General features: G+C 35.2%; 1 protein-coding gene across 1 annotated transcript; it reads right to left on the bottom strand.

Moving 5' to 3' along the window:
- Nucleotides 1-5,582: 5,582 nt before the first annotated feature.
- Nucleotides 5,583-19,123, bottom strand: LOC139696855 (juvenile hormone epoxide hydrolase 1-like; the record flags this gene model as incomplete). The annotated part of the gene is made up of 8 exons (XM_071595735.1): nucleotides 5,583-6,080; nucleotides 7,584-7,854; nucleotides 8,480-8,682; nucleotides 10,017-10,154; nucleotides 18,044-18,218; nucleotides 18,344-18,587; nucleotides 18,797-18,936; nucleotides 19,015-19,123. Coding segments are annotated over 8 exons (1,647 nt in total), but the record flags the coding sequence as incomplete, so codon positions are not given.
- Between the last annotated feature and the right edge of the window lie 79 nt (nucleotides 19,124-19,202).

Raw genomic sequence — 19,202 nt, 5'->3', positions numbered from 1 at the left:
CTGGTGAAAATCTAGCGCTGTCCTGTACACCCTCGCCCGTCACTTAATTTTCTCGGTAATCACACTTCAACTACAAAACCCGCGCTCTTGACACACATTTCGGACGATGTAGCCTCTGAAAAGGCAGTCCAAATTGATTTCCCTCCAAATTTACCCGCCAGTTGCGGGGAAGCTCTAAAGCGGCGTTGGGACAAAAATGCCTGTTTCTCCAGTACTCAAGGCGAAAGGTCAAGGGAGATGCATGCGCTAATCAACTCTCCAATGCAAGAGGAGCGCATATTTTTTTTCTCAAACCCGAGTTTTTAGCTCGTCTCCCTGGAGTAACCTTTTTCCCCCGTTTCCCATCCTTTCCTTTTTTCTATTTATCATGCGCATGTCCATTAACAGAGGCAGTGGCCAGGATTTGCTTTTAAGGGGATTGCGGAACAATTATTTTTTTAAAAAGTCAAATTCTGATGGATTTATGTCGGAATTTAGGCGCACGATAGTAAGTTTTTGGCCTGGTTCGGAGAGGAGACATTTTTTTAAGGTGACTCAAAGGCCAAGGTTTTTAAATAACTGATGAAATAGCCTGAACGTGTCGAATGTTATCTCCCATTCCTTATCGGTGCAACGTAATTCACTTTACGTATTCTTTGTCGTCCAAAATTATCATACCATAATTGAGGAGGGTGGGGGACAAACAAAATTTCAACGTGCACCATGAGAAATATAAAGTAATTTCTAGCAAGTCCTTGCCTCAATTTCTGGGAGATATACAATTACACATAATGAACCAGCGAAGACAAAGGCAATTTATATTGTCAATCATAAATAACTAGGGCATTATTGACCCTAATACAATCTTGATAATGATGGCAGTGCTGTATTTTCATTCAAATTTTCGTGGCAGTCCAGTGGGTAAAGTGCAGGACCACTGCCCAGAGGGAAACTAAATTGAACATGCTAACCAAATCCAAAGCAAACCAACCTTCAAGTTGATCACTGTGGTTGGTAATTCCAAGAAGAGATGGGACATAGTGTGGTTTCTTATTAAGGGCAGCTAGCAATTAGGTTTCTGATTGCAGGTGTTCTTGCAAGTTTTCAGACATAAATTCGTTATTCGTTTTACAATGCTTTGTACTGCCATTTTTAAGGGGCAAACACAAAAGTTTCCCTATTTATGATCACCTAGCCTTTCCCTATTAATAATTTCCAGGGGTCACAAATTGGTTAACGAAAGAAATGTGAGAATACAAATTGACCAAGGTCGGGATTCAAATCTGAAGTGAAATTCTTCCTATTTGGTGTAAATCAACAGATACCTTGGTCATAGTAACTCCCATGCCATTTGAATTTAACCTAAGAAATACATGAACATCTTATTTTTCATGAGAATGCCAAAGCTTTGGATGAAAGTGGGATTAGACTCCACTTTCCCCTATCTATTAGATCACTCCAAGAAACTATTCCAATGTGTGAACCACAGTTATCAACCCGAAGGTCGGTTTGATAGGCAAGGGTAGAGCTCATCTAGTACGAAGCCCAATGACATGCAAAATTCCCGCATCAGGGTGGGGGAGCCAGTTCCTGTCTCTATGCTGCTTATTTTAGCCCAGCAAGATCTTAAACCCAAAAAATCATGCAGTTTATCAAGTAGGAGATAAATATATTTTGAAGTTAACCATAACATCTAGAAAGATGCAGACTATTATCCATAACCATCTCCCCAATATATTATTTAGGAGAGGATAGTTAATTTTCTTCTATATGCTTTTATGAATTAATGAAACACATTTAACAAGCATGAATATATCAAATATTTAACTTAGTGTTCATGATCATTATATGGCAATTGGAAACATTGTACTAACTACACTAACAACAAAAACTAATATAATCCTCATTTTTGTTAGAGTTAAAATTCCTAAACATATTGCCAAGACAGAGAGAAAAAAATTGAGAGGAGTCGTTACAACTTTGGGATCATGTATATCCAGATGACAAGTCACATTGAAAAATTGTTTCATTTCGATAGTGTACATTGAGTAAGAATAATTAAAGTTAAAATAAGAATATCCTCGATACATACTGCAGATTCTACTCGAGATAAAATTAAATTCACTTCTTAAAAATATTTTCTCCAACCAAACCAATTCTCCTACAGGTCATCCTCTTTGCTAAGCAAAATCCTCAAAACTTGCCTTTCCAATGTGGATGTACTAATGTAAAATCTCTCAACTAACCTCTACTAAAACCTCTCGTGTAAAGTCTCACTACTAATGTAAAATCTGCATAACCCTTATGTGCTTTATCGGTGATGAGTGTATTCATGATTAAAAATAGCAATTTTGACCATGATACATCTAATAACTACCTCACACAAGAGGAAAAATGATGCCAACATAATCTTTTTGCATCTTAGTATGTAGAGATAAGGCAAAGTAGAAGCAAGTTATTTCAGTTAACACACAAGCATGTACACTACATTACAGGTGAGGTAAACTTTTGCAATTGATCACAGAATGCTGCTGCTAAATGTTATGAAATGTTGACATTACATTAAGCATTGCCTAAACTAGACAAAACCCTCAAATGTGTAAAAACAAAATAGTACACAACTACAATAGGCTTTCAAGGCATGAACAGCAGTACTAATTCATTACAACATAAATAATTCTGCATTCACTTCTAATCAAATGTTATTCTTACGAAAACCGTCATCTAAATGAGAAAACTTTGATTTGTACAAAAGGAATAAAAGTCAAGATTCTCTTGGCTCAAAGAGGATATTATATTTCCTATCCACAAATGTATGATTGAATAAATTATTACTTGCACAAACACGATTCATGATATTGATAACATCCATTTCCTTCATTTACGGAAAGAACAGTTGATAAGTATCTAGGGCTTGATCATGATGGATACTTCACACTCTTTGCTTTCCATGGAAACATGAAAACTATTTATGCTTCCACCATGCACTTTGCACCACAACAAATTTTCTGTAAGCACAGCTTGCACTCCTTAAGCGGAAATAGAATTCAAGCAATTATCATAAGACAGACACTGGTCCTATTTCACACTAGTATCACTTCATTATATGATCACCATTATCTGCCATCAAATATTAAAAGAAATATTTCAGAAATTAATTGAACAGGCACAATGAATTGTTATTATTACTTCATCACATAAACACCTAATAACAGTAGCAGTAATTAAACTTTTCACAGTGACTGAGGTCATTTGCATCCTACCGAGTTAACATTAAGAAAAATAAAGGAAATAAAAAAGTATGGAATTAACTATTTCCATTGATAATGTACTATATTTTACCATTAGAACTACACCAAATTATATGAGTCAAAAAAGGTAAGATTCCTTTAAAAATAAAATTACTCGGGATATGGTTTTGAGGTTATCACCTAAGACATTGTTAAGGTCTTCCCCATTATATTTAGACATTTTGCGTACTGGCTCATATATTTCACATATAATTTAGTGGTGGTGAACAGTGGGAAGGGAATAATGGACAATGCAACATGGTTTGCCTTCTCTGCAGTAAAGAGAAATAGGAAAGTAAAGGTACAGAGTCCTATTCTCAGGAATGTGGCAACAGCCTCCTCTCACTGGCATATCCTGATGGGAGACATCAAAGGTGAGACCTAAGATTTAACAGCCCAAATGTGCTGTTAAATCTGAGGTCTCACCTTGGGTCTTGTGGGTTCAGGAATTCTGTAAAAATAAGAGGCTTAAACAGTGTATGGAATGAAATGGATTCATGGCTGCCAGTTTTCCAATGCATGTATTATATTTTGAACAGAAGATGCCAGTTGGTAGCCTGGTGAAAATGGAACTTCTGTCCATGAAAAACAACACACATGGTGAAAAACTGGAAGACATGGGACCCTCTCAACATAAGTAGCGAAGAATAATTTACGAGGTAACATTTCTATTTAGCAAAAAATGTTGGTGACTGTTATTAGGTAGACGTGACTGACAGCAAAATTCTGTTACATACAGAATTCAAATCTGGGTTCACATGGTTAGAAGCCAGTACACTATCTTGGTAGAAAAATGGCTTGAAAAACAGGAAAATATTTATAGTTAATAAACAAAATAATTAAATTTTAGAAGAATTTTAAAATGTACAAATTTTGTTCCCATACCAAAATCCTTCCAGGATGTTTTAGCCTTTCATTGATACCCAAATTATGCTGCACAACATGCAGCGGTATTAATTCTATTTCTAACTCTGTCCAACAAATTCAAGCACCCGGGGCCTACTTAGCTTTTGAACAGATGGCTATCTACTTAGTCCTGTAAGCACAAGTACTGATTATGTAGAAAAAAGATTTTATTGAAACGGGAAGAAATATTTCAACAGTGTTAATGCCACTAATATTTTAATCTTATGACCCAGGTTTCAATGCACAGTCTCAGTAAATGTACCCAAAGATGATGATGCTATGGATTGAAACTTTGATCGTAAGATTAAAACATTAAGTGGAAAGAACAAAGTTGCAATTTTTCTTAACATAATGGCTAAGTTCCACAAAGCCAAATCTGAATCCACCACTATTATTATGTAAAAAATTTATTAATGGTGACTTTATGTGATGTGATAAAATAACAAAGAAATGAAGCTGCATGACTGGAGGAAAAATAACTTGCATCTCGGCTATGAAACAGAAGTAAATGATGACTGAGAAGTAGAGAATGTATCATTATTAAAACACCCTCAAACAAAAAGATTAAACTCCAATCCATAGTATCAAGACCTACCCAACAAATGAAGTTAAAAACTATTTTTAATTAGAAAAATATTGTGTTTAGTCCATTAAAAATGAACTAGCTCAGAAAAAACTATCAAAGCCCTCAACAATTTCCATTTTTTCGATTATTAAGAACTAAATCAGATTTTTATCAGTGAAATAATTAAATTTTTTCACTTCAGCTTTGGTATTGTTCAATTTACTTTCTTTACATTTTCTGATCCTGAAAACAAGACTAATGAGTTTTGAAGAGATATAATTAATGCATAAATTATAACAAAAAATGAGAGATCCAAATTCGTATGTCAACAACATATTCTCCAATGCATCATATCATTGACAAGCCAGTATTAATAACCATTACTCCTAAAAATAATGGACTATTAATTACCACCTAGTTTTCTTTCAGTTACCTTGATTTCCACTCTACTTGCAAGAATCAGTGCCATCATTATATGAAAGAGAGAATTCTCAAAGGATAATCTATTCCATACACATTTATTTACTACAACAATATACCATTTGGCAGTCTCATCTTGACCACATATATCTCACTCCTTCGGTAGAAAATTCACTTCTCCCACATCTATATGCGTGGCTTGTGAACACCCCCCCAACACATGCCATTGCTGCAGATTGTTGGCTTTTATGTAGAAGTGCATTATTAGTAAATTGTTTGATGCAGAATAATAATACAGAATGGAGTTAAATTACACAGCTAAACTTCATTAAAAAACAAATATATACAAAGTAATTTTGAATGAATTGAATGATTGATTTGAAAATTCAATGAAGTGTTGATAGAAAACATGAGATGATAAATCTTGAATCATGATTTTTATTCACAAGAATACAACGAAACACACGTTTCTTCCAAGCTGCCAACAATCAACTTATTAAAACTTAAAAAAAATGACATATTACAGTCTCATTTACTCTTTGTGATTGCAATATCAGGCTTGCTTTGTTTTGCCACTCTCTACTTTCTCTTTAGCAGCCTTTTGTTTCTCTGCCTTTTCCTTGGCAGCCCTTGCCTTCTCAGCCTTCTCCTTGGCAGCCTTTTCCTTCTCAGCCTTCTCCCTCTCAGCCTTTTCCTTTTTCAATTGATCTTTCATATTCTCCAATTCCATCAATTTCACAGAATCCCAGACATCATCTGCCAGCAGCTTTGGCTCTTCCATGGCAGCAAAATGACCTCCACGAGGAAGGTCACTCAGGTGTACTAAACGATGGAACTTGCTTCGTATTGAAAATTCTGGCATGTATATAAGTTCTTCAGGAAACCGAGCACAGGCAACTGGAACTGTCTCTACCGGAATGCTATACACAGAAGGGATTAAAACGAAAATAAAACATTAACAATTTTCCATTATGAAAACCATTCAGCCAAGATGTTACAATCGTTGATGAGTGCATTAGAAAATCAGTGTGATAGGTATAGGATGAGAATAAATGTTAATAAAATGCAGTTTGAAAGATTTTTATGGAGGAGTAAGGCTAACTTCCGAGTTAAAATAGCAAGTCATAAATTAAGCAGAGAGCAGTTTTCCTATCTTGGAATTGCTTTGGATCAAGTCAGTCAAAGTAATTGGGATTTAAGAAAAAAAGGTTAGGCAATGGCACTTTCACAGGAATTGATGACAGGGGTATTGAGTAAGGATGCTGAAGAAATGTGGCAAATACTTCAGCAGCTATGAGCATTGTTTGGCATGGCTCAGAAACTTGGGTCACTGAAGCAAGATGATAGGCATTGATATATATTCAACGTAGATGCATATCAGTTTATCCATTGGGTACTTCACTTAAAGTTTAATTTTACACAAAAGAAATGACATGTAAAACCAAGCAAAAAAGACATCTTTTGGTATTTAGACCAGTTCAGTTAGTTATTATGCCAATATTACAGCACTTTCTGTTTGAGATTCAAATTAAATTCTCCATGGTCAAACTACCATCATCTCTCGTATCAATTTTACCATATTCTAATATGTTTGTATCATTTTGGGGAAAAACAAATGTGGGCTATTTATAAACATAGTATCGTGTCATTTGAAGCAATTCATGCGCTAGTTCCAAAAAATATTTTTTTTGTAGGAGAAAACGGGCACTGCGAACATAATATTCATGTGTTACAAAAGTCAAAATGGTGGGTCCTCACATTTTAAAAGTTTCAGCAAAATCTGTAATACTTAAATGTTTTGTTTCATCACTGCTAACGAAACATGGACACACAGGTTAAATGTCTGAAACCAACAAACAGTCCAAGCAATGGGTTAGCAGCATGGAGTCTGTACTAAAGAAGGATCAGACTGTCTATTCAGCTTGAGAATCTACGACTACTGTTTTATGGGATTTTCAACAAATTATCTTCATTTACCATTTGGAAACAGGTCAAACTATTACAGGTGACCTGATAACAATGCATTATCATTAGGCTGTTTTGCAACCAAACTGCAAGAAAAAAATCCATGAATAGCCCACCAAGAAGTCATCTTTGCATCACGAAAACACACAGCAGTTTTTTCAGTCTTTTCGAACCACCCTCATTGGTCTTATTTTAACCACACATTATTTTATCTTTTCAACTTTCTGAACTTGATAACAAAGAGTTGAAGAATACCATTTCAACAGAGAAACTCCAAGAAAAATTTCATTGATACTTTTGCACCTTGACTAATCTCTAAAAATGAACTGGAGTTTCCTGGTTTACTGTTCAAAACTCTTGACTTAGCAATTTCATTGGATAGGAAATTTCGGGATAATTTAGCTAAGGCATAATAGATGAGAAACTATTACTACAGTAATATGAAAGTGGTAACATACGCATCGACTTGAGATGAAAGACGAGCTGGAGCAAAGTTTTCGGAGTACAGTCTTACTGAAGTGGTGATGGAACCTGTTATGTAGTATATCATAACATTATCAAGAAGAGCTGTGAGAGGCATAAGATTACTTCCTCCACTTCCTTTCATTGGCTTATCGCTGAGATTCAGGCCACCATCTGGAGAAGTCATCCAGCTTTCTTTGGTCCAGGTTGAAAATTTTTCCAAGATGTACGCCGCCAATCCAGCTGGAGAATCTCCTAGTGCAATCCCTGTAAAAAAATAAAAAATTCTCTGACAATCACTCCGGGTGTTATTTAAATTGCATAATGGATTTCAAAAGTGCCATAATCCCAACTCAAAAGTACAAACTGCTAACAAATAATGCTGATGTCATATTAATAAAATGCAATTAGTTTATTACATATTCTAGTCAAATTAAAAGTTTTAGATTGTATATTGCCATTCCATTCTATATCGTTTCATTACAATTCCATGAAAACTGCATACTTCTCACTAGAAACGTATCAGATGGCAACAATAACAGCAGCTGTTTTATGACAGCAGTAACATATGATGAGAGCTTTTCTTTTCAGAGGATACCCAAATTCTTTCTTATTAATTTCGCAATTTTTTAAGCGGATACGTTACAGTTAAAATTAAAACAGCTCTGCAATATAATTGTACAAATTATTTTCTGAGGACCTTCCATACAAAAATAACACAAATTAAATTTTGAGTAAAGGGATATAGGCAAGGAGTCTGAGGAATAAAACATACATTTCTTTAACAAATAATTAATAAACAAATACTGCCATTGTTACCATATTGAACTGTACAATTTTATAAGATAAATACTAATATAAAATTACATGATAACAAATATATAACACTTACCAATCGTATCTGGTTTGGTTCCCTGGATGTGCATATACCCAGACTCCCTCATGATCTTTGACATTGTCTTTGAAAGAGGATAGATGTGTGATGCACTGATTTCATCAGCAAATAGAGTTGGCCATGTGATGGAGCCAAGGAACAGTTTGACGAAATGCATTGGGCCTAAGGTGAAGCACATGTTTGAATGGAAGCCAAGGACACTGAAAAAAAATGTATGCAAGATCAATTTTAATATCAACATTATTTGATAAATACCCTCATCTCTTTCTCTATTAGAAGTAAATACTAGCATGGGTAAGTGAATAATAAATCATGAAACGGAAGAGGCAAAATAATCAAAGTAACTTCCAGAAATTTACATCACTTTTCTACTAATTCACCCTGTACATTCAGGTACTTATCCCATCTCTTTACAAATCCTTGATAGGCAGCACCAAATCAGTCTTTTGTTTGCTGCTGCAGGCAAAGAGTAACCCCTATGGAATCATCTTTTTCAAAATCTCGGCCACCCAAATGATTTTCAAGGGGCTCGAACATATGAAAATTACTTTGGAATAAGTCTAGACTGTACAGTGGGTGTTCCAAACATTCCCAATGAAATGCTCGTTAACAGCTCCTGCATTTGCCTTGCTGACCTTGTGACTTACTGACTTAGCCTTGTATTTTTTTGATAATTTATGGCTGATTTCCTTAGGTCAAAGGAATTTCAAGTGACATGGTCCATGACTTTCGGTATTTTTTGGGAGTTTTACATACATACATAAAGTACATAATGAACTTTCAGTGAGCTTAAAGGTAAAATTTGTGGGCAGGGCCAATATTGAAGCATGGGAACAATTGGAATTAAAGTTCAACCACCTAAACACAGTTATCAACCCAAAGGTCGATTTGACAGGTGAGGGTTAGAGTTCATACAATACTAAGCCCAATGACACATTCCATTCATGCACATCAGGGCAGGGGGACTAGTTCCTTTCCCTGTTCCAACAATGTTTCCCAGGATGTTCTGGTACCAGAAAAATTACACAGCTTGGATGGAGCTGAGTGTGCCCAGAGGCATGCCTGGGAATTGAACCCAGACCCTCCAGTCAGTAGTCCAATGCTCTACCCCTGAACTACCATGTCCCACAAAAAAATATGTACTCGGAAATGAAAACTGGAGATGAAAGGGATGCCAATCAACATATATAACTATAAGAGAAACATTTTCTAATAAAAATTTTTAGCATCAAATGGATTTCCCGATGCTTCAGATAAAGAAAACTAAAATTTACCAAAACTAAGATTTAACTCACAGACACTTGACAAATTACTTTTGACAGAGTAATGCCACACACATTAATATTGAAAATGAACATGAAGAGATGTTAATGGTTTCATATAACATTTCTGAATATATTCTTCCCACATCGTTCCAGGAATTTTGAAATTCCTATTTGATACATTCTCCTCCCAGTCTTCCAAGACAAAAACACAACTATGGAAAAAGCAAATATCACCATCATATTCAAGGGAAAACTTTATAGAATCCAACCTTTCAGGGAAAAAGAGAGACATATCTGATCCAATAGCACTTCCCCAATCTCCCCCTTGGATGTAAAATTTGGGGAAGCCCAGCTTTTCCATGAGTTTCTTCATTATCAATCCCATTTGTGCAGTGTTCATCCCGGGTCTGAAATGATAAAGACATTTTTGCCATTGTTAAAAAATTATATCATAAATATGAGGTCATTACCCATCACAAAGAATCATACTTGGATAGGGTTTTAAGCCATAATCTACTTGCAATGCATTTTATGGGAAACTAACTAAATATCTGCAAGGTAACCCCACTCAATATATACAAATCTATACATAAAATACATAGTAACTGTTAACAAGAATGGCATCTGCTGTTAAAAGAAAAAAAAATTGCTCAGGCAACAAAAAGCCATGCACAAAATATTAAAACATATGAAATTGAAGATTTACTACTTCTATTATGTCTATTTCATGTTGCTAGTACTTACCTTAAATAATCAGGTAATCAGAGAATGCTGGTCGAAGAAGATAATTACACAAAAATCTATAGCCTACCAACCTGTCATTTATTTTTCTTCTATTCTACTTTCCAGGGCTATCAGTATTTGTGACTAGTGCCTAGGTGAGTGTTTGCCTAACTTTATAGCCTACAGTACACTATATGTTCTACGTACAAAACTATTTGGAGATTCAACGAATAATAAGCACACTAAATACTCTAGAAACTACGGATTTACCAAAGTGCAATGACCAGAGTAGTTAGTATGCTTACCGAAAGCACCAAGGTTAAATTCAACCTTCATGTACGCACAGATTAGTCTATTATACCTTCTCTCAACTCACAGCCTGATACCAAATACTTGTCAATCATGAACCAAAATGTGAACAACCAATTGGGAGTACTTCCATAGCGTAAAACTAATCTTATATTGCCTCGACAATTACCACTGGCATGGCAGCTGCTTGAAAAGAGATCAGAAAGACTGCTGGGACAGGTTGGGAACATGTAAAAAAGCTGCATGACTCCTTATTTCAGCAACTGTTACTCTGACTGTACTTGTTAACTGTTACTTTAATAGTTCTAGGAAATTTGGAACTTATAAAAAAAGTATTTCAATATAGATAGGGCCATCGAAGAGGACGAAACATTAGGTCAGCAGCCATTGTGATTCATCTATGGCATTGTATGCTAACCATAAAATATGCCCAATGATTCTTCCTGAATCATTGATGTAAAGTGTGACATTGGAAAACTGACTGGAGCCATTTAGAGCAATCTATTTAGAATATATTTGAGAGTTAATTCCAAATATGATCTGAATTTCTTATGCCATACTACATGCTTCTCAAACATATCATTTCACACAACCATTCCATAGCCTACCTAAATAGCATTCTACAGCATTAGTATCTAGCAAGTTATCAAACATTCACAAGACACTGTTAAAGAGTTAAATTAAGTAATCAATCACTAGCGTACAATGATCACACTCCTTTACCTCAGTCCCCTTACAATCACCAGCCAATTGGAATCATTGGTGCAAGTTTCCAAACAGGTAATCTTCTACACAAATTTCATGCCCACTACTGAAATATAACACAAATTCCTTTATTTAGTGATTAGTCTCCATTAACAGGTGTGGAGACAATAGGGAAAAATGGAACCGATTGCTCCTCATTCACAGAAGAGTTACACTGCATATAACTACTTCATTTTTGGAATTACATGGCTTACTAATATGTTGTGGCATATTAGTAAGCCTTAATCAAACATAATTTGTCTAACAGGTGAAATAAGACCAATTAGCAATTTCCTATTAAAGAAAACTGTCTTCATATTTGTGTGGCACTATCAAACAAAGCTCAAGAAATAAATAATTTCAAGTAGAGTCTTATCAAGTGAAAGATACCAAAACTCAAAATTTCACTCCAGATGAGTAGTGTTGCATTAACCAATTTCTCAACAGCATTGTGCTGGTACAACCCTATTGCAATATTTTTAATGCCTCAACTTTGTGTGATTAAAGTTCTTTGCTTTTCTAATATTTCTACATATGTATCTGTCTCTTATTTTATTTATTTTCCCCAAATTACAAAGAGATGATGGTTATATTATTTTCTATTAATTCAACCAATGCATCACTTCATCATTTTCGAAATTAGAAATTAGTTTTTCAGAAATTTTAGCAATGGCTTGGCGTACCTAATGGTTACTATTACTTCAAGGCCTAGTTAATTCGTGAGACAAGAAGAAGCAAATAATTTTATTATTAGTGATTGGCAGCATTCAGTGATAAACAAAATTGTATATATGAAATGCTGGTAAAACTCTGCCAGAAAACACACCATACATCTCGTGAGATTCACACAACAACAGGGTAATGATGGGAGCCAGATCTTTCTCTTCAGCCACCAAATATTTCCTAAGATCTGAAAGCCAAAAAGAAAGCTCGAACTGGGGCGACTCTGTTACTCATAATAATCCAGAGTTGAACCCACTCCGGAGTCATTTGGAATGTGGATGAATCTTCTACCCACGAGAGTGGTACTATGAAATTAAAAACGATTATTGAGACATAAAAACATTAAAACAAGGCAATGCTAAGTGGATACACCCACGGGAAAAAACTAATCGATAATGGAGAGAGTTTAGGACATACCTCACTTCCTCATGTGAAGATTTTTAGCTTGTAACTCATGAAAAGGTAAACAAGAGTAATGAAATCAACATGTGATTTCGAACATTCAAATTCACCATGAGCAACTTACAACAAGCACAAAGGTGGAACATCTTGAGAGCAGCTCATCTGTGCATCACAGATAAGTACCACTTGTGTTAGAAAACATAAATGGCAAAGGACCAGTAAAACTCAAATCTTGGAATTTAAGGAAATCATGACTCTGATAGTTACATTTTATTTTTTAATCACACATCCTCACACTTTCGAATCCATGTAATAAGTGACATAAAGTCAGTAAAATTGACCTTTCTATTGCAGCAGTAAATGAGGCAATAAGTGCTTCGTAATCTAAAGCTGATTGTTTAACTTGAATCCAATCTAAACTCAATTTTAGCAATCCACTCGTAACCTTTTTACAGACTTTATCGACAAACATTTTTGCGAGCAGAAAGCAAGAGAGGACACACAAATGAATAAGCTTTAAGTACAATATGGAAATTCAAAGAAACGCAAGAAATTCCACAACAAAAGCTTGGGTGAAATCACTCACTACAGTGCCCACAAATGCGAGAATTGCACACCACAAATCATTCTCTTAGATCAGGATTCAAAGAAGGTGCACAAATTCACAGTGAAAGAGACCACCCTCAGTAGCTTAACTTTCTAAGGCACTTGGCCAGAAATTAGGAGCTCCCAGTTCAAATCCTGGTCACCACTCATTTTATTGATTCTCATTCTAGACTTTTCCCAACAAACATGGAGTATCTTTCCCAATTTTTTCTTCTAAGTGTTTGGGAATCAATTGGCGACTTATCATAAACCATTCCACATCACTTCATATGCCAGTGTTGTCACTGAAGGTCATCTGAAATTATGGTTTTGGTTTTTGATAGGGCCTTCTCACATGATGGCCTCTGCAAACACAATCACAAACTAGAACTGTGGATAAGGTTATGCCGACTAGTGTAACTTAAAGAAACAGGATTTCTCATATTCATGAAAACACTTGAGTCAACATAATAAATAAATGAAAGGACTAACTTTGTAGTTCCACACGAAAACGATTTATTCACACGACCCGGGTTTCGAAGTAAAACTTCATCATCCGGGTCGTGTGAATAAATCGTTTTCGTATGGAACTACAAAGTTAGTCCTTTCATTTATTTATAATGAATCGGTTCCATAAAGTTACGCCAGAAACCATTAATTAAACTTGAGTCAACAATCACATTAACTTGTGAAGAGGAATGTTGCATGAATTTTGATGAGTACCCAACAATTTCTTCCTTATTTCGCCTGACCTTTTTTTGCCTGCGTGGAATACACTAGAATTGATCGGCATGAAGCTGAAAGGTCACCCCAATAGGAAAAAACCTGAATTATAAATTTTCATATACTATGCAAAATTTGATTTCTTTTTCATTGGGGGATTGAGATGCTGCCGTGGCTAAGGTAGAGGCTTCCCACTGAGAGGGCCCCGGTTCAAATCCTGGAGACAACAAATATTTGTCCTGGGTATCCTGATCCCTAGTTGAGGTGCTTTGTGAAGAGCACTTTGAGTAAGTACAACATCCGTCAGATGGGATGTTTCGCACCTTTCGACAAGAGTAGGCTAATGCCGATGCTGGGTTTCATTTCCACGTTTCCTTTCCTATCCATCCCTAATGGCATGAATGACCTTAGCTGTCAGTCGCCTCCCATAAAAACCACTACTATTATTTCATAGCTGAGGAAAACACCGACTTGAGTAATGGATTTGTGACCTGCATGTTCAAGAAACACTATTTTGCAAGTTACAAATGAATATGATTGCAACTTGCAGCTTTGTAAATCCTCATAACATCAAGAAAAATTGTCATCAGATATTCCTGATACTTATATACCACACTCAATTTAGATCTTAAATTCCAAGCATTTTAAAATAAAATCCTACCCTTTTATCCATTTTTCCCCAATTGTTTTTAAGAAATTGAGATATTTCTGACCGTTTCTTGAATTTCCCAGCAGAGTAGCCTGTCATTCCAGGCAAATGATTTCTGCACTGTTGAATTCTCGCATTTTAGTGCAATTATCAGTTGAACAAACTTTGGCATCAAGCCTTCTAAGCTGATCTGAGAGATTCACTCTCTGAAGCTTTCAGATTACATCTCAGAGCCATACACACTGCACAGCCTCATTCCTTAATGCATGCCTATAGAAACAGTGCACCTTTATTTTGAGCTTTAGTCCAAATCAGTTCTATTCTCTTGGAGATCATTTTGCCCATGGTCAGCAGATGCAGACAAGCTGTATGTTAGCTAAAGCAATGTCCATGGTCAAGGCTACCTTGTTTTATGGATCAGCACAATGGCTACACATCCCATGCCAGGCTTTTGAAATGAGCCAGACAGTAAAGCAGAACTCAAATAAAACAAATCACTCAGGATAAGACTAAAGTCAATTTTACATGCCAGTACTAGGAAGTTAAGGTAAACTGAAACATGCTCTCGCTCGTTCATTTACTAATAAATTAAATAATTCCATTTTTGACCTAAAGGTATTTTATTAACTTAGTTGGCTACTTCCTCTAAGAAATTTTAAGGGGAAGAACAAGGCAATCAGTACCAGAATTGTGATGCTTCAAAGTACTCCTATTTTTAATACAAAGTGGTGGGCATGACTTTACTCCTAGCAAAGCAGCATGAATTTGCCAGGAAATATATTCTACGAATTCAAATGAGTCACTTAAAGTTTTAATTATTTCACCTAGCTGACTTTTTGTTTGTGTGCAGTAGGTTAGATTTCACTGGCACGAGGTTGAAAGCTCACACAGAAAGGAAAATACTAAATTATTGGTTTTTAAATACCATCCAAAATTTGGTCGATTTTCTCATACTAATCGATTTCATAACTTGTGCATGATGTTGTATAATTCTAAACTATCAGAATGAAGCAATGACAACCTAACACCATTAAAATTATAAGCAAATTAATAACTTCAGTTTAAATAAGGTTTTAATTTAAAAAAGGCTCCATAAATAGAGATTTCCATCCATGTAGAGCACATAATTATGTTACAGTGTAGCAAAACTTGTTTTGTCATGCATATCCATGAAAAAATGCAAAAACTACCAAGTAATTTTTTTTACTGGTAGATTTCTACAATTTCCAACAAGTCATCACACCCTGTTGTGTGAAGTTTGACTGTAATAATTTTCTCTAATCCATAGATCACATTTCTCACTTAAATCATTTCAGATCACTCAATACCATTGTCAATTGAAGTTTTATGAATCCTCCTTTGACTTTTGACTATTTACCTAACTATTGCAGAGGCTGTTTTAGTAATTCATTTGATTACATTTTACTACTGTCCTAAGTCCATTTGATGTTGATACTGATACTTGCCAATGTGGCACTGTAATACCATATCACATCATATGCTTTACCTGTATTACCAATTTCAATGCCCCAACACCACTTACTCCTTCCCATGACCTGAATTTGCCACTAACACCTGTTCCTCTATATATATTCATAATTCCGTTGATTTTTTTTTAATTTGACGATGTTTTTCTTCATTCTGCTGTTTATGCACTCTACATCCACAACTTCTTCATGCCTAAAATCTCACTGCAGCTGGTAATAATTGTCAACTACAGCTACAGTTGCCCTGCAACACCACAAATATGCCCTTGCATTGACCAATTAGGTATCTCAACACCATATCCTCAGCCATCTGGCCTGAATTCAACTCTAAAATTCCCTTTCTGATATAAAATCAGAATAAACATCACAAAATGAACTTAAGAAAAAGAATTGCGGGAGGAAGAGATTCTTTTGCTACATAATGAATGCCACTAAACATTGACTAGAAACTACAGATGCCCTGAAACTACAAATGGTGGCTGCTATGCAGGTGGATGCACAAAGTTTAAATGAACAGGTGAAATAAAATAAGTCGTGGACCTACTAATAAAAGGATATGTAAAAAAAAATATATTCACTGTTAGTAAGCATAATCAGAAATTTAATTTCATGTATATCAGTGCACCCTCCATCATCTTTTATGTTCCATGAATACGCAACAGAGCAGTAACATCTATGATTCCCCTGTTTTCACTTTTATATATTTTTTATAATTTGTACCCATTCTTATGATAGACTATACTCAATGCTGATAACTGACCAATAGTCTCCAAATAACTATTATTTACACCCTTATATTTTCACAGATATCATTCAAAAATATCCCTGAAAACATCACCATATGTAAAGTTACTTAAACAGTTTACAAAACTTACCACTTAATTTGCATGCAGGATAGGATCAAGAATTATTCCCATGAAATAATAATATGAAGTTGATAGAACTTGTATCCTAGATTAATTCATATTGAGATATGGCCAAAAAACTAGTATCCGGCTGCATCCAGCCAGTTCTATAGATCAACTTGAAGGTTATCTACACTAATCACAAGGTTAATTTGTCAACGTGGATAATATCAAAAGCCTTCAGGACCTCAACTTAATTTCTAGTAAAATGCCCAAAATCAAAATGCTCGCTTAGATTGGATCTCCCTAAGATATACAATAAACCAACATTGATGTTAATGGTTTCGAGTATTTTCAAAATATCTAAATGCATGCTTTTTTTGTTGCTTCATTCTCTTTCTTGATTACTTCTACCAGGTGAAATACATCATGGATAAGCATTTTTATTCTCCTATGGTCATTAATAAATCCTACAATTTTACTTTAAATATCAACTTCCACTATCAGCTATATATTTATTGATTAATAAGAGGGAACTGTAAAAATTAAGAGAGTGCCTTTGTCACTGCCGATTGATGTATATTAAACCTCAGACAGCTCTCCTATGCATGACACATATTAGCAATATATTCACATTTTTCTATACAACAAAACCCACATAAAATTGATTTGAATAAAAAAATTTTGTTGAACGTATGGAGCTGGGGCAAGTAAGTTCTCACCATAAAATCACCATTTTCTTCTTGTAAAAAATTTGGCAGTGTCTCAGCAAGAACATTACTTAGAAAATATGCCCAGACCAAATACATTCATTACGAAATTGCTATATCATCAAGAAAGAGGCAAGTTTTGTAAATCATTTTGACAGATTATCTGGGATTTTACAAACTCACTATCAGATATTCCGGGCATCTTACATTATTTATCACTTATAATTGCAAAAAGGGATTATTTTGAACCTTTGTAGCCATGATATAATCATAAGGTAATATGCCACAGTAATGTTTCACAAAATATTTACTACGAAACACTGTGCACTTTTATTACATTGTGTACCTATTCCTCCAAGTCTCACTGAAATATGTGGAATTGAATGCACCACCAACCTGTAAGCCCCTTCAGAAAATCCATATCCTGGGAGAGATGGTATGATCAGTTCAAAGACGTAATCGTAATCCTGCCGGGGTGTAGTGAGCATTGGGATTATTTCATACATTTCCCTAACAGATCCCGGCCATCCGTGGAGCATAAGAAGTGGCAAAACTTTGTGAGTCTTCGTTTCTGAAAAAAAGCATTACGGTGTAACTTGCCAAAGGTAATATTTCAGCCTTACCACGAGCTGCTATTTGTAAATGTAATAATTTTTAGTTTTAGTAGCACTCAAGTTCATAAATTCCATCACTTACGTGTGGCAGTTAATTTAGGCTTGACATGTATAAAATGAATGCTCAATCCAGAAATTTTGGTCTTGAAATGTGGAACTGAGTTCAGAAACTTTTCTTGTGTTTTCCAATCATATTTATTTCTCCAAAAGTCGATTACTTTACGGAAAGTGACAGTATTAAACCCGTACTCGAAGTTCACATCATACAAAGGAGGCGTTAACGTTTCAAGAACAGCATCGAGACGTGCATTTAAATTTTCAATGACCTGTTAACAGAGAGTAAATATGCATTATACTTTAGATTTATGGTTAATAGAAAAAAAATTTGAAACAGTAATGCTTATAATCATGGCTAACAGCAGTCGGAATATAGAATCCGCAGGCAACTTAAGCCAAATTAGATGAAAAATATTTTCCAAAAACTTTCGACTCATATTCATTAATGGCTTGGCAGAGTGATATACAGAGTACTTACCTTAGGTTTAACGCTAATTGAAAATGGGGTTATTTCCGCACTTTCCACAGATTTTGGACCCTTACCCCACCATGTGTCTTTCAACGTTGGAACGGGCGGAGTTGACGTGAGTTTATTGTACAATAATGCCAATCCTATGGCTAGTAACAAAATTATAAATGTTCCTTTTCCCATGATTGGAAAATAAGTGGTATGCTAACTTTATCCAACTTTATTACTTGGAGAATCGTCGGAGGAGTCCGGCAGTTGTGTGTTGCCGAAAACAAAAACTCCTATGTCACTGAGCCTAATGATAAGGCAGTTCTGAGCAGAGTCCACTAAAGGTGTGTATTAGAGGATGATTTTAAATATAGCGGTGACCATTGAGTCCACGTTTCAGCCAGACTTAATGCCAAAAATCATATAC

The sequence above is a fragment of the Hetaerina americana genome, unplaced genomic scaffold, assembly GCF_022747635.1.
Source record: "Hetaerina americana unplaced genomic scaffold, ioHetAmer1.1.p SCAF_7, whole genome shotgun sequence".
Taxonomy (NCBI): domain Eukaryota; kingdom Metazoa; phylum Arthropoda; class Insecta; order Odonata; family Calopterygidae; genus Hetaerina; species Hetaerina americana.
The sequence above is the reverse complement of the archived record's forward strand: the minus strand, read 5'-3'. Positions and strand labels throughout refer to the sequence as shown.